The 14,572-nt window shown below is 44.6% G+C and overlaps 2 protein-coding genes across 2 annotated transcripts; one reads left to right on the forward strand and one right to left on the reverse strand.

Annotated features, from left to right (window-relative positions):
• Window positions 1–8,727: 8,727 nt before the first annotated feature.
• LOC310800884 (UPF0390 protein zgc136864-like) lies at window positions 8,728–11,576 on the forward strand. Its single transcript, XM_083664770.1, has 3 exons — window positions 8,728–8,842; window positions 10,296–10,351; window positions 10,484–11,576. The coding sequence occupies exons 1-3, from the start codon at window positions 8,752–8,754 to the stop codon at window positions 10,634–10,636; spliced, it is 300 nt and encodes a 99-aa protein (XP_083520896.1). The 5' UTR covers window positions 8,728–8,751; the 3' UTR covers window positions 10,637–11,576.
• Window positions 11,577–11,610: 34 nt separating this feature from the next.
• Window positions 11,611–13,772, reverse strand: LOC310800894 (regulator of G-protein signaling 5-like). The gene is made up of 5 exons (XM_083664779.1): window positions 13,645–13,772; window positions 13,430–13,501; window positions 13,273–13,325; window positions 12,621–12,784; window positions 11,611–12,087 (listed from the first exon to the last, which is right to left on the reverse strand). The coding sequence occupies exons 1-5, from the start codon at window positions 13,686–13,688 to the stop codon at window positions 11,920–11,922; spliced, it is 501 nt and encodes a 166-aa protein (XP_083520905.1). The 5' UTR covers window positions 13,689–13,772; the 3' UTR covers window positions 11,611–11,919.
• Window positions 13,773–14,572: the final 800 nt, after the last annotated feature.

Raw genomic sequence — 14,572 nt, forward strand, 5'->3', positions numbered from 1 at the left:
CAGTGGCTAAGGAGGTAAAGCTGTCGCCTTGGAACGTCACCGCAGTGGCTAAGGAGGTAGAGCTGTCACCTTGGGACGTCACCGCAGTAGCTAAGGAGGTAGAGCTGTCACCTTGGAACGTCACCGCAGTAGCTAAGGAGGTAGAGCTGTCGCCTTGGAACGTCACCGCAGTAGCTAAGGAGGTAGAGCTGTCACATTGGAACGTCACCGCAGTAGCTAAGGAGGTAGAGCTGTCACCTTGGAACGTCACCGCAGTAGCTAAGGAGGTAGAGCTGTCACCTTGGAACGTCACCGCAGTAGCTAAGGAGGTAGAGCTGTCGCCTTGGAACGTCACCGCAGTAGCTAAGGAGGTAGAGCTGTCGCCTTGGGACGTCACAGCAGTAGCTAAGGAGGTAGAGCTGTCGCCTTGGAACGTCACCGCAGTAGCTAAGGAGGTAGAGCTGTTGCCTTGGAACGTCACCGCAGTAGCTAAGGAGGTAGAGCTGTCGCCTTGGGACGTCACAGCAGTAGCTCAGGAGGTAGAGCTGTCGCCTTGGGACGTCACCGCAGTAGCTAAGGAGGTAGAGCTGTCACCTTGGGACGTCACCGCAGTGGCTAAGGAGGTAGAGCTGTCACATTGGAACGTCACCGCAGTAGCTAAGGAGGTAGAGCTGTCACCTTGGGACGTCACCGCAGTGGCTAAGGAGGTTGAGCTGTCGCCTTGGAACGTCACCGCAGTAGCTCAGGAGGTAGAGCTGTCGCCTTGGAACGTCACCGCAGTAGCTAAGGAGGTAGAGCTGTCACCTTGGAACGTCACCGCAGTGGCTAAGGAGGTAGAGCTGTCGCCTTGGGACGTCACAGCAGTAGCTCAGGAGGTAGAGCTGTCGCCTTGGGACGTCACAGCAGTAGCTCAGGAGGTAGAGCTGTCGCCTTGGAACGTCACCGCAGTAGCTAAGGAGGTAGAGCTGTCACATTGGGACGTCACCGCAGTAGCTCAGGAGGTAGAGCTGTTGCCTTGGGACGTCACCGCAGTGGCTTGGGAGGTAGAGCTGTCACCTTGGGACGTCACCATAGTAGCTCAGGAGGTAGAGCTGTTGCCTTGGGACGTCACCGCAGTAGCTCAGGAGGTAGAGCTGTTGCCTTGGAACGTCACCGCAGTAGCTAAGGAGGTAGAGCTGTCTCCTTGGGACGTCACCGCAGTGGCTAAGGAGGTAGAGCTGTCGCCTTGGGACGTCACCGCAGTGGCTAAGGAGGTAGAGCTGTCGCCTTGGGACGTCACCGCAGTGGCTGAGGATGTAGAGCTGTCGCCTTGGGACGTCACCGCAGTGGCTGAGGATGTAGAGCTGTTGCCTTGGGACGTCACCGCAGTGGCTAAGGAGGTAGAGCTGTCGCCTGCGAATCGGGAAACGCTCCCGGTTCGAGGCTGTGTCGAAGTGTCCTTGAGCAAGACACTGAACCCCCAACTGCTCCCGATGAGCTGGTAAGCACCTTTCATAGCTGCTGCCGCCGCCGTAGGTGTGGGTGGGTGAGTGTGAGGTATTCACTGTAAAGCGCTTTGAGCAGTTGATATTAGAAAAGCGTTCTATAAATCCAGTCTGGCATTTATTTCATTTTTTAGCTATAGTATACATAAACATGGCTGTGTTAACTTTAGCATTTTGGGAGAAAGCTGAGATGGAAAAGCGGGGGCTAATTCGCTGTGTGTTAGTTGGTCCTGCGAACTTGAGTGAAGCTTCAACTGACGGGGGGGGGGGGGGGGAGAGGTAATTTTGCGGTGAACTGTTCCTTTAAGATTGGTGGGTTGTTTTCCCATTCTGTCTTGCCTCCTATAGTATAGAGCGTGGCCTATGACTCCATCTGAAAATGGTTGATGGCATGATGACACCAACCATCAGAATGTAATATTCAACTCCCAAGAAATTTCGCTTTAGACAAAGGCTGTGATCAAGGCCTTCGCTAAGCAGTCACTTATTGCCTTAGTGCTCTTGTTTAGAATGTGACCGACTGTTTGGATTATTCCCTCTTCCTGTCTGAATGCTATTTGATCAAGAGACGGACTTCCAACCCACCAGTCTAAGTAAACTGGAGGCTAAAAGCCCTGGCCCTGTGGTCCAAAAATAGACCCTTTTCACGATTGATTCTATGATTGGAAGTTGGAAACCCTCATTAGTGTTTTGCTTGCACCGGTGTTTACCCTGCCTTTTCCACACAAAATGGCCCCCGTGAAAATGGTCTCTTCCCTAAACGCTGCCCCCTTCATTCTAAGAGGCTGTAGCGGCTAAGCCTATGACTTGAAGCCACTGAGGTGGCTGCGTAGACGGTGATGTAGTCGACGTGCTGTCCAACAGCAGTGTCTGTGAAATAAGATTCCAACTCGTTACTCATTTGGATGAATATGCCCACCGTTTAATGGTCTTCCTTTAGACGGGCCATCCGGGCCATCCCCCTATCATGACTCATTATTTTCCCTGAGTTTCCCTTTCCGTTTTGACCAAGTTTTCCCAGCTTGAAGTACAGACGTGTAGGCAGGCCCGTATCCAGGGTTTCGAAATAGGGGAGGTCCAGCAAGGGGAGGCGGATTCGGGCACCGCCGAAAAGAATGTGAGTTTTTTTCCCCTTTTTTAGCCATATTTAGAGTAATATATCATTTTAAATAAATAAAAAAGTTTTTTTTTTTACCTTTTTTAGCCATATTTAGAGGAATATATCATTCTAAATCAATCATCATCTATTGCCCAGTATCAAATACCCACCTCGGTCAAATCTAGTCTACTACAACACATACAGGTGCATCACCATAAATTAGAATATCATGACAATGTTCTATCCCGTGTTTTTCATGCTTTTCCATGGAGCTTTTTTTTATTTTTTTCTCTGAAATATTAGGGGAGGTCCAGACCTCCCTGTGCTCATAGCTAGATACGGGCCGGTGTAGGCGGAAGCATTTGAAAATTGTGGGAGCCAACTCGTCTGTTTTAAGAGACTAGGCTCAGCTGGCTCCAATAACCGGCATGTGTGTAGTGTGGCGGCAGGGCTCCCGGTGGATACCAAGTGTCCAGTTTAGTTTCCAATGCACTCTGCTAGAAACTACAGCCCGCCTACATTGCAGCACGCCATTAAACTCCTACTTCCTACGTAATGAAGCAGAGTTTTTGACTTCAATGTAGAAGCCTAGAACATTAAGCCACTGAGGTGGCTGCACAGACTGTGATTTAGGCTAGTTGATGCGCTGGCCAACAGCAGTGTCTGTGAAATAAATAAAATTCCAACTCTCAGTTTCTCATTTTGATGAATATGCCCACCGTTTTAATGGTCTTCGACGGCATACTTGGCAAGAATCCATACCGATGCAATGCAAATCGTCATAGAAACAATTATTTTCCGCAAAACGCCAACCATGTTCGTGGCGGACAAAAACTGTATTGCTCCGCGTCGAGCAACACACACCTGCTGAATGATTGCAACACTGATTGCAACCCACTTTCCTAAATAACTTGTGACTCGAAGCAACCGTTGACCCAAGGGTGTCACCTAGTGACCAATTTATTACATGCATAGAAAACCATGAAATGGCTCCTACATAGGGTTTATGCAGAAAGTCCCAGATGTCTAGCTCTAGACTTGCCTACTCACTGTACTGAATGTCACAGCTCACTGCCTTACACAGCCAGCAGGTACAGCACTAACACAGCTCACAACACAGACCACAGCTGCAGTCTGTGAGCCAGCATGCTAACACAGCTCACAACACAGACTACAGCTACAGTCTGTGAGCCAGCATGCTAACACAGCTCACAACACAGACTACAGCTACAGTCTGTGAGCCAGCATGCTAACAGGAGAGACGACAGACAGCCCAACCTACCTACCTACCTACCTACCCCCTCTTTCTCTTATGATATTAACCAACACATGCTCCCCTTGTTGGTTTTAACCGTTCAAATGACAAATACGCAAACCCCACCACCCCTTCTACTCCATGTGTGTTTTTCTTGTTTTCAAGCCACTGCTGTGAAGTCCAGAGAACACTAGATACAAGCTTAATGTTCAAAAGTATATATACAAAAACTGCAGGATCCATAGTGTCCGTGCCATACCCTTGACTTTCAGTCAAATAGACCCACTTCTTCCCTCAGCTCTCCTCACTTTAAAACACTTCCATCTTCCTCTTCGTTACTTTCTTTTTCTCTTCCTCTGTCCATCAGCTCATCGCCCGCCTCTCGACTCACAACACTGCTGTCTAGTCGCACACGAGGGTGAAATACACTTGTGTGTTGTGTTTGAGTTTTTTTGTTGTATTTCTTTTTTCTTTTTCTAAAAAAAAAAGGAGATCAAGGATAATGTGTGGGGGGGAAGGGGGGGAGTGCAGGTTTAGACAATGTTCCAGAAATATGTAGCAACTTTGTGGGGATCAGACCTGCAAATTGTTTCTTTCTAAAACTTAAGAGGTACACGATTTTGTTTGCCTGTACACCATGATGAGTACTCTTTGGCTGTGATCTGTTGTTTTTTGGGGGGTTATTATTATTATTTCTTATTTAATGTTTTCATTACATTGTGGTTCCTAGTGATTAAGCCATTGTTTTAGTACGCCACACTGGGGAGGCCTCCTCAACCACACACTGCCTCTCCGCCTGCCCACACACTGACTCAAACACACACACGCATGTACGCAAGCACTAAAGACGCCAGGTTGCAGCAGAATAGATTGACAGATTGCGGAATCGCTAGAATCTGGGCAAAAAATTCTCCAGTCCTCAGAAATGTTTAACCCAAAGTTATTAATATTTGCGGCAGTGATTTTAGTCTAGATTCAGACTAGCATGTCATATTGGGTAATATTAAAGTGCAACAGACTTATTTCTGCATTATACTGTAAGTTTCAACACTACACTTCCAAAGGTGCTGCAATATTACTGTATAGCCTAATGATCAAATAAAAGCTTTCCGCCCACTTCCCCTTAAAGGAACACTCCGCCCATTTTCAACCAGCTTTGTATCATTAGAACATCAGTAGTGTATCAGAAAACTGTAAACTGTTTTGAAGTCTGTCATTTAATTTGACAGTTATTGAGTGTTAAAGTGTGGACCAGTGACATCACTGGTCCACACTAACTCAAATTAATAACTCATTAACTCAAATCAACTCTCAATAACTGTCAAACTATTCATCATTCATCTAGTTTGACAGTTATTGAGAGTTGATTTGAGTTAATGAGTTATTAATTTGAGTTAGTGTGGACCAGTGATGTCACTGGTCCACACTTTAACACTCAATAACTGTCAAATTAAATGACAGACTTCAAAACAGTTTACAGTTTTCTGATATACTACTGATGTTCTAATGATACAAAGCTGGTTGAAAATGGGCGGAGTGTTCCTTTAAGAAGCTCAAAACAGGCCTAACAATCAGGTGCCGAAATTCAGTGCTTTTGTCACTTTTGGCCCTCATTGTTTGAATTGATCAAAGTTGACTGCTTGTGTATTCAATGATTAGAAGTGTGGCCAGTGGGTACTATGGAAGGAGTGTTGTTCAGATGGCCTCTTTAGGTGCAAGTATGTTATTGTTCTTATTGCTAATCACTTGATCTAGGTTTAGTTTTGTAATGTGGAGATAGTTCAAAACTGGATTTTCTTTTTAATATATATAATTATGTATATGAATATAATGCTGTAAAGTGCGGTCATGAATTAAGAGATTTCTCTTTCACATCAATACAATAAAGAGGGAATAAAAACACCATGACACGAGTCACCTGTGTCTCATTCACACCGCCTTAATTGATCTATTTGGATTCTTGTAAATTTCTATGCCTCAATTTATCAGACTGAACAAGTACATTTTATTTATATATCCCTTTATCACAAGCATGTCTCAAAGGGATTTACATACCACATAATAAAATAATCACTATACTCAAATCAAATGCACTATTTTACCATCCAAGATACGAAATACTTGTAGCCCGTCTGTTTCAGGGCAGACTTTAGCTTGATACGTTTTTCTATGTTCCCAAGCAGTAATGAATGATATTTGGAAAGTTTGGTATTACTAGACATCTCGCGCGCTATGGGCTTGCTCCGCCCTGCAGCTCGCATACGCAGCGGCTGAGCCTGCAGCTCGGCTGCTGTGTGGCCTCGCCTGCTCCATTGGCCCGTGCGTTTGTGGGTGTGGGTATGTGTGTGTATCACTGATGATGTCGCAATGCCTATAGTCTCTCACGTAGCCATCGTCGACGTCATCAAGCTTCCAGCGATGGAGGTATCATCTATGGCTGGCACTGCGAGACTACAATACCTATGACCTCATCAGTGATGTCACCAGTGGGACAAAAATGTAAACAACGTTGTCCACTTGCTCTAAATCGTATGACATCACTGATGACGTCATACGATGATTTATGACAATTCACTGATGTCACAATGCCTCTCATGACATCACTGATGATGTAACAATGCCCGGCATCACTGATGATGTCACAATGCCTTATGACATCACTGATGATGTAACAATGCCCGGCATCACTGATGATGTCACAATGCCTTATGACATCACTGATGATGTCACAATGCCTTATGACATCACTGATGATGTCACAATGCCTCTGACATCACTGATGATGTCACAATGCCTATGACATCACTGATGACCTCACTTGTGGGACAAAAATTTAAACAGAACATAATAGATGACTCTGCACGTCTTAGCCCACGTTCACACAGGACGCCGAAGCAACGCTCAACCTACGCTGAACCCACAAGTTTCGTTTAGGCGTCCTTGTTAACAGGCAAGGCCGTTCACACCATTCGCGCACGTGTCACGCTGAAGCCTCGCCGAAGCCACGCTCACGCCTTGCTCAAGCGATCATTCAGGATTCACGCCTATTTTCCAAGCGTGACGCGTGAAGCTTGAAGCTGCCAGGCATGAAGTCAATGGGAGTTGTGGGTGGGTTCATGGTAGGGGTGGGGGAAAAAATCGATTCACCTAAGTATCGCGATTTTTAATGTCACGATTTTTTGGATCGATCTTTTATTCCAGAATCGATAATCGCAAATTAAATTTTTTTTTTTTTTTTTTTTTTTTTTTTTTTTTGGGTGCTTGCAGTCAGGCCACTCACTGAACAGCAGGCCAGGCGCCGCCTACTGGTTTACTAGTGGTTTTATTACTTTATTAGTTAGTCTGAAGTAATAATTACACTTCAGGGTTAAAGTGGGTGCATCTCATTGTAAAATTGGACTTCAAACGGCCCAAATCTGGCTTCAAACGGCCCAAATTTCACGCGCGTTGGCCCATATCGGCCTGGCCTGCTTGGTATCTAATGCCCGGCCTGAATTATGATCCCAGTCCACCCCTGTTTTTAACTATATCGCCCAGCCCTACTCATGATATATAATATACAGTCTCTAGTGTATGATTCAACTTTTCCCATGTTCTAATCTAGTGTAAAAAAGCAAACAAACTGAAAAAAGAAAAGAAAAAAATAAACAAAAATCGCAATAAATCGTAATATCGAATCGCAATAATCGTAGAATCGCAATACTTAAGAATCGCAATATAAATCGAATCGGCACCCAAGAATCGTGATAGCATCGAATCGGGAGATAAGTGAATCGCCACAGCCCTAGTTCATGGCGTGCCGAGGAGGCGCTGAGAGGAAAAAAGAAGGCTTCTTGTGTGAACGGTTAGGCATCAGTTCAGCTTGTGCCTGCTTCAAGCTTCGGTTCTACTTGCGTTCGGCGTCCTGTGTGAACAAGGGCTAAGGGCAGAACTGGCATACTACTCTTTGGTCAATGATGTGTGCCTGGAGGGGGCGGTGTGTACTGTTGATGAGGGAGAGCTGTTTGTATCATTCTAACTGTAAAGGTTCTACATTCTATAAGGATGTTTTGCTCTGTGGGATTGTACTGTTGTATGCTCTATCATGTTGTTGGGATTGTATTTCTACTAGGGATCTCGCGCGCTCGTTGCCCGCTGTGCAGCCTCGCCCCTCCTGCAGCTCGGCGAGCTGGCCCTGCAGCTCGCATACGCAGCACGGCCTTGCCCGCAGCTCGGCTGCTGTGTGGCCAATGAGACCAGCATCACTGCTGATGTCAGATTTATGACATCACTGATGATGGCATCAGTGGGATTTATGAAATCACTGATGTCACAGTGGGATGTATGACATCACTGATGATGTCACAGTGGGATTTATGACATCACAGTGGGATAGTCACAGTGGGACAGACAGAGAGACAGAAACAGACAGAGCCCTAGCGCCCATTTATATACTGATGATGATGATGACCAGATCCCAGCAAACCAAATATGGGACAAAGTATGTTTGTGTGGGACAATGTGGGACATGTTACCAATGCTGAGTAGGGCTGCAACTAACAATTATTTTCATTATCGATTAAACTGTCAATTATTTTAGAGTCTAAAATTCACACGCATAATGCATTGCAATGCACCGTGCATGTCATTATGCATTGGCGAAAGCAAATGGGTATTTGAAATAGACATAGCCTACCCAAGAGCATTACTTATCTATTCGACAAATAAATGAATAAATAAACTGCTTAAATGACACACGGCTAGGTATCACACTCCGGAGCAGTAGGGGGCGATGATGCCCCTTCGGCCACTGAAGTCGAAGGAGAAGAAAAATGACATGGCTAGGTATCACACTCCGGAGCAGTAGGGGGCGATGATGCACCTTCGACCACTGAAGTAGAAGGAGAAGAAAAAGTAGGAGTCTGTTTCCGGTTCAGAATCAGGAGGCTCGCAAAATGGCTCAAGGTAAACACAAGTTCAAAGCGCAGCGTCCTGGGGCTTCAAAGAAACCCACACAACACAAGCAGAAAGGACCCAAGAAAGGAGGTATGAATCAAATGTCTTAGTGGTTTTTCATGTACTCAAGCGAAAAAGGCATGAAAACTGTTATTCAAACAGCGACATGTGTGGAAGGGGCCCTGCCTTCCACACATGTCGCTGTTTGGGGCCCCGTTTGCGGCTCCAAAACAGTTCCAGGGGAGGCTCAGTGAATGGAAGGGAAAAAAAACATTGAATTCGTTATTATATTGGTTATCAAAAGGAGATCACATTGAGGCCATTTACACCTGGCACTCTAACATGCGTTTTCTGTGATTAGATTGCAATCTGATATAAACGCCCGCCCCAAGACACATTGAAGATGGATTGCGATCTGATTGGCCAAACCACCTTCGGCGTGGTCAGGGATGCATTGTGACCACATCGATCGAGCACAAGTGTAAATGCAATGCATCCTCTCAATCCGCATACAGCAACTATATATGGATTTGGACTGGAGGACACCCGTTTTGGGTCAACAGATTGCAATCTGATCACAGAAAATGCATGTTAGTGCCAGGTGTAAATGGTCTCATTGAATAGACTAATGTGTGATTTGGTTCAAAAGCTTCAGAGATACAGTGGTTTGATTGTTTTTCCCACTTTCCCACAGTTGAAAAGAAATAAATGCCTTTCTACAGACCTTTTCGATGTGTTTGGTGTAGTCTGAAGGATGTCAACAGAAATATCGGGCTATCTTGACTCAATTGTTGAGTTGCAATGTTGATGATTCTCCTAAATGTGTTTTTCTATTAAACCCATTAAACCGTATCGAACACAACTGATTATTAAATGAATGAACTATTCTGACAGTTTACGATTGAAGCCATTCATCCTTGCTAGCAAGTTGGTCTGCACACACTTTTGACATGCGTGAACGGTGAACTCTTAACAAGTGGTGTAACAGTTGACACCTGCCAGGGAGGAACTAGTTGCATGTACCATTTTAGCAATGGGCTTATGAAATTACTATGAATATATATTTTTTAATCGTTTTGGAAAGAATTGTAATCCCCGATCTTTCCATGTACCCCCTGCAAGACTGCAGACTATAGAGTACAGCAGGAATGAGTCGGGAAGACCTGGACGTTACCACTTCCAGCTGTGGAAAAGTCGATGTGATTTTTGTATGGGAATTTCGGTTAAATGCGTGAAGGTCTGTAGTTAACAAAAGTTTATGAAACAGTTTGTGTTCAGCAAGACAATCTTCACGAGGACCACACACTTTTATGATTTTTGAAGCGTAAATGCTGGGGGGGGGGGGTTTCTACGCGATATTCAGAAAATCCTTCAAAAGCCATAAAAGATCCAAGATCATAGGAGAGACATGGTATCTGTTTTCAGACAGACTTTTGCTTTATACGTTTGTGTGTATCAGTTCACTTTTAGTTCACATAAACAATTGGAAAGTGTACTATTATGACTGTGGATTTCACTCAACTTGTTTATTTCTACCCAATAGGGAGGGTCATCGCGCCCAAAAAGACTCACGTGGTTCAGCAACAGAAGTTGAAGAAGGTAAGAGAAGAAGAACTATATGTGACAGTGGCAGTTTTCTTTCTGGTAGAAAAGTTTGAGGTTGAGAATGATTGCATCAGAGTGGGCTTGATCAATAACTTATCATCAACATGACTTCCTTGTTCCTTGAAGGGACTAGAGGTTGCCATCAGGAACAAGATTGAGCAGGAGGTGACCCACAAGGCCAGCAAATCCCTCCACAAGCGGCTGAGCATTGTCAAGGGGGCCGAACGTAAAGCCCCCCCTGGACCTGGAGGCCCTCGTCCAGGATCCAGCTCCAAATAGTAGCAGACACACGACGGCACGCCTGCCAGGCCTGAGTCTGATGGTATTGCAACACAAAGCTACTGAACTCAAAATTTGGGGCTAATGAACATATAAGTATAAGATGTCAGCTCTCTGCTTGTTTTTGATTCCCAAATGTTTGAGTTGGGTTCAGGCGTAGTTATAGAAATAGTCTGCTTCATTCTTGGCTCTATGCTGTTTTTAGGAGTCTGCTAAATTGCAAAGAAAGACTGAAAGCAACACAGACGATCTTCTGGAAATTATATGTTGTAGCATCGGGTCATGAAATTATGCCAAAAACCTCCACTGGGGGGCACCACAGAACTTAAAGGAACTACATGGAGTTTCTGACTTGTTTGCTTGCTTTCAGAGACGTCCTCATTCAAAACAGAATGGACTTCAGAAAGCATATTTTGATATGAGCTTTGGGTCATACTTTTTTAAAAGGTTTCTATCACTGTGTTTTGTATTGACACCACTGTATTGTACAGAGAACGATGAGTACGAGTAATGAGCGAAAGATCAGTTCGACATGATGTATGTCAAACCACTAGCCTGTTTCACAAAGCAAGTTCAACATGATCAGGATATCTCTGCAGAACACGACACGCACAATTGTACAATGGGCTGTGTTGTGCTTTTGTTTGTACAGCTTTCGCCTTTTCTGTTGACTGTGTTAAAACTCCCATGATCCTTTGCTACGGGTGTTAAATGTCTCAAGGGCGACACTTTGCTGCGACCGTGTCAAGGACGTTGCCCGCCCGCCTGGCTTTGTGACTGAGCCCAGCAGCCAGTGGTAAGGCTGAACAACATTCTGAACTCCAATTTATTTGGTTTTTACTGTTAAACCCTTTTACTCAGGCTACGCTCGCGCAACTTTGGCAAGCTTCCGTTTACAAAATAGTGTTTGTATTTATGTATTAAATACTATCAACATCAATTCTTTCACGAGGTATTTATTTGATTTTTGTGGATATCACTTGCAAGTAACGCAATTCAGAGTTCCTTTGATAATTCTGAGCCTATGAGAGTTTCCACAGTCTATTGAATCATGTCTCGGGTAACACTTTCTGAATTACAATATTCAACTTTACCTACAACTCAATTACAACAGAGCATGCATTATACACAAGAACAATTCTATATGGAAAAAAATTATAAAACATGCTACTTGTTAAAGACATAAAATACAATCAACATGTCATGCAACACCGATTCATCAGGACTTCTAATGCCAGTCTGTGATAATAAACTGTTACTTGGTAGTAAACTGCCAGTCTTGTCTACGCAGCCTTGATGGTTTCCACACAGTGAGCGGAACGAAGGAAGCGAGGGAACGAGTCTTTGGCCATCAGGTTGTAGATCCTCTGCTGGGCTTTGCTGAACGTGTCCGCCGCCGGAGAGTCCATCACACCCAGCAGAGCCTCACGGGTCTCTGCATCCAAGTTCACCTGAGAGGAGAAAAGACCATGTGAACAAACGTCAGGTGACTTCAATCAGTGTCTTTCAATTCCACTGGTCTAGTCCAGTGATTCCCAACCAAGGGGTACAAGTACTTGAGCAGCTTGCGGGGGGTACATGGAAAGATTTGGGATTATAATTTAAAGTTAGCGGACAATTCAATGAAGCCAGCACCAAACACCAAGGAAGTCTTGGTAAAACTGAGAAGAAAAATAATAAACTGTCAGAATTCAAGTCAAAACAACAAAAATAAACCGATCAAAAGGAGTTGAACCTGCTACTTGGCAAGTCTGAATATATGTAAATGTATTTGTATTATGGAGTCATTCAAATGATTTTTATTTAATAATCAGATGTGTTCGATGCTAGAAGTTTAACAGAACAAATTTAGGAGAATCATCGAGACGCACGAGTGAGGGGCTACCATTGGCATGGCAGAACAGCTCAAGGGGTACATGAGACAAAAAAGGTTGGGAACCACTGGCTCTAGTTCACCGTTCCTCTCGCACCCCTCTACACCAACCTCCTGTGGGGCGTCGGGGTTGATGAAGCGGCTGTAGATGCTGCTGGTCTTGGCTCTCTGCAGGCGTGAGGGGGAAACCCTGTAGTCTTCGCAGGCCAGCCAGAACTCCAGGTTCTCCTCACTGAACTCTGAACGCAGGAACCCACGGAATGCCTGCAGACCGGCTAGGAGGGACAGGGGATACGGGGACACCTCGAATTCAGAGCATGGCCAGAAAATAAATGGTACAGAATCCATTATTTTTTATTGATTTAATTCACCTTTATCCAGGGAGGACCATTGAGAGCAAGCTCTCTTTTTCAAGGACACCCTGATATACTATACCACACTCTACATACAGACATGTGCATTATGCACATATCACTTTGTGGGTTTAGGTAGCACGGGATGCAGTAAGTTAAGGTTGCATTTGCAGATGAGGGTCCAGCAGAGAGGGTTTGGTTTACAACACCGTGAGATACGTAGATTCACCGAATAAGATGGGATGGGCGTTTCTTTCGCACTGGGACCCTCTAAATGTACATACTCGTGGGACATGGAAGAAGACGCTTTGAATAAAAAGACCTACTAATAGCATCTTATTTTTAGAATGCTTAATGAATGAGAGTGGAAATAGAAAAGAAAGAGATGAAAGAAAGAAATGAGGTCTTACTCTTGCTGTTGAGCAGAGACTCCAGGTCCTGAAGAGCCTTTTCATCGTGGTATCTGAAGAGAAGAGACAGAAACCGTCAGAATCCACCGTTGCTGTGATCATATAAAAGATGAGCGGATTTAATATGTATTTGAAATGTGGATTTGTGTCGGCCTACTTGTTGTGTTTGTGGTGTGTCCAGTCCTGCTTCTCGGCCAGGTGGCTCAACTTCACCCGCATCTCCTTTGCCCTAAAACGCAGCGGCAGATCAGATCACACCAGGCTCTGCATACAGCACCTTTTTAACATGCGTGGCATATTATTACTAGCAGAGTAGTTAGCAATTCACTTGTCTCCACATGCAAAAAAATTAGGACCCACTTCCATACTCACTTAACCAGGCACGAGGAGGGCAGGGAGGACAAGCCCTTGCACATTGTAGTTGTAGGAAAAGCCGAAAAGAGAAGACTGGATGAACAGACCTAACTGTAGTCGGTCACAGTATTTATGTGTTTTTCCCCACTTTGTCAAGCTCCCAGACCACAGGGTGCTGCTCTTATATAGAGTAGCTGCTCTGTGGGTCTGCCTGCCCACACACAGCAGCAGGTGCACAGACTATGGGAGATGAATAAGAGGGCTGGTGTACGTGCTCACAGGCCATGTGGGCCCACTGGTGCTGAGCTGTCCCATCTGTTCACAGGTGGGACAAAACAATATAGGAAAATTACACCAAGGGGATTTCAGGTGTGTGTGTTTGTCAGGGATCATCAGTAAAAGAATATAGAGTATGTCGAGTAATATGTAGGAGAGAAAGACTCGATGAGTGAGGAGCAGGTGGGCAGTCAGGCAACATCACTCATCTCTCAAGAGTGGGAGAGATAGAAGTGCAATTGATTGTGTGTGAGTGTGTGTTCTTATACTTATACATTTGTGAGATCCAACTTGAGATTTAAACCTTCAGACGTGAGGATGGATCTTTGCAACGTGAGGACTTTCCAATCCTCACTTCTTTAAGGGGCTGCTTTACGGTTTCTTTTTTTATTTAAACGAATCCCCATTAGCTGATGCCATGGCAATCAGCTGTTCTTCCTAGTGTCCACTGACATACTGTACACAATAACCTGTCCTATATAGATGATATTTAAAAAGAGTGAGAATTATCTGTCATCTGCATCCCAATAGATGCCCCTGCATATTCTTCTTTTTGAAGGATTTATTTTTATTGGGCCGATATTGAGAGGTAATTCCAGTTTCTTATCATAAGAAACTATTTTTTTTTTCAAACGTGTACCACAATATGACCATTACCCGGCAAACCTGG

The sequence above is a fragment of the Poromitra crassiceps genome, assembly GCF_964638095.1.
Source record: "Poromitra crassiceps genome assembly, contig: HAP1_SCAFFOLD_130, whole genome shotgun sequence".
Lineage (NCBI taxonomy): Eukaryota > Metazoa > Chordata > Actinopteri > Beryciformes > Melamphaidae > Poromitra > Poromitra crassiceps.

Excerpts from the sequence above, each read along its gene's own strand:
- LOC310800884 (XM_083664770.1), top strand. The coding sequence starts at position 8,752 with ATGGCTCAAGGTAAACACAAGTTCAAAGCGCAGCGTCCTGGGGCTTCA. Across the intron at positions 8,843-10,295 it reads GAAAGGACCCAAGAAAGGAG|GGAGGGTCATCGCGCCCAAA; the intron begins GTATGAATCAAA and ends TCTACCCAATAG. Across the intron at positions 10,352-10,483 it reads AGCAACAGAAGTTGAAGAAG|GGACTAGAGGTTGCCATCAG; the intron begins GTAAGAGAAGAA and ends TGTTCCTTGAAG.
- LOC310800894 (XM_083664779.1), bottom strand. The coding sequence starts at position 13,688 with ATGTGCAAGGGCTTGTCCTCCCTGCCCTCCTCGTGCCTGGTTAA. Across the intron at positions 12,785-13,272 it reads GTCTCTGCTCAACAGCAAGA|CCGGTCTGCAGGCATTCCGT; the intron begins GTAAGACCTCAT and ends TGTCCCTCCTAG. Across the intron at positions 12,088-12,620 it reads ACCCCGACGCCCCACAGGAG|GTGAACTTGGATGCAGAGAC; the intron begins GTTGGTGTAGAG and ends TTCTCCTCTCAG.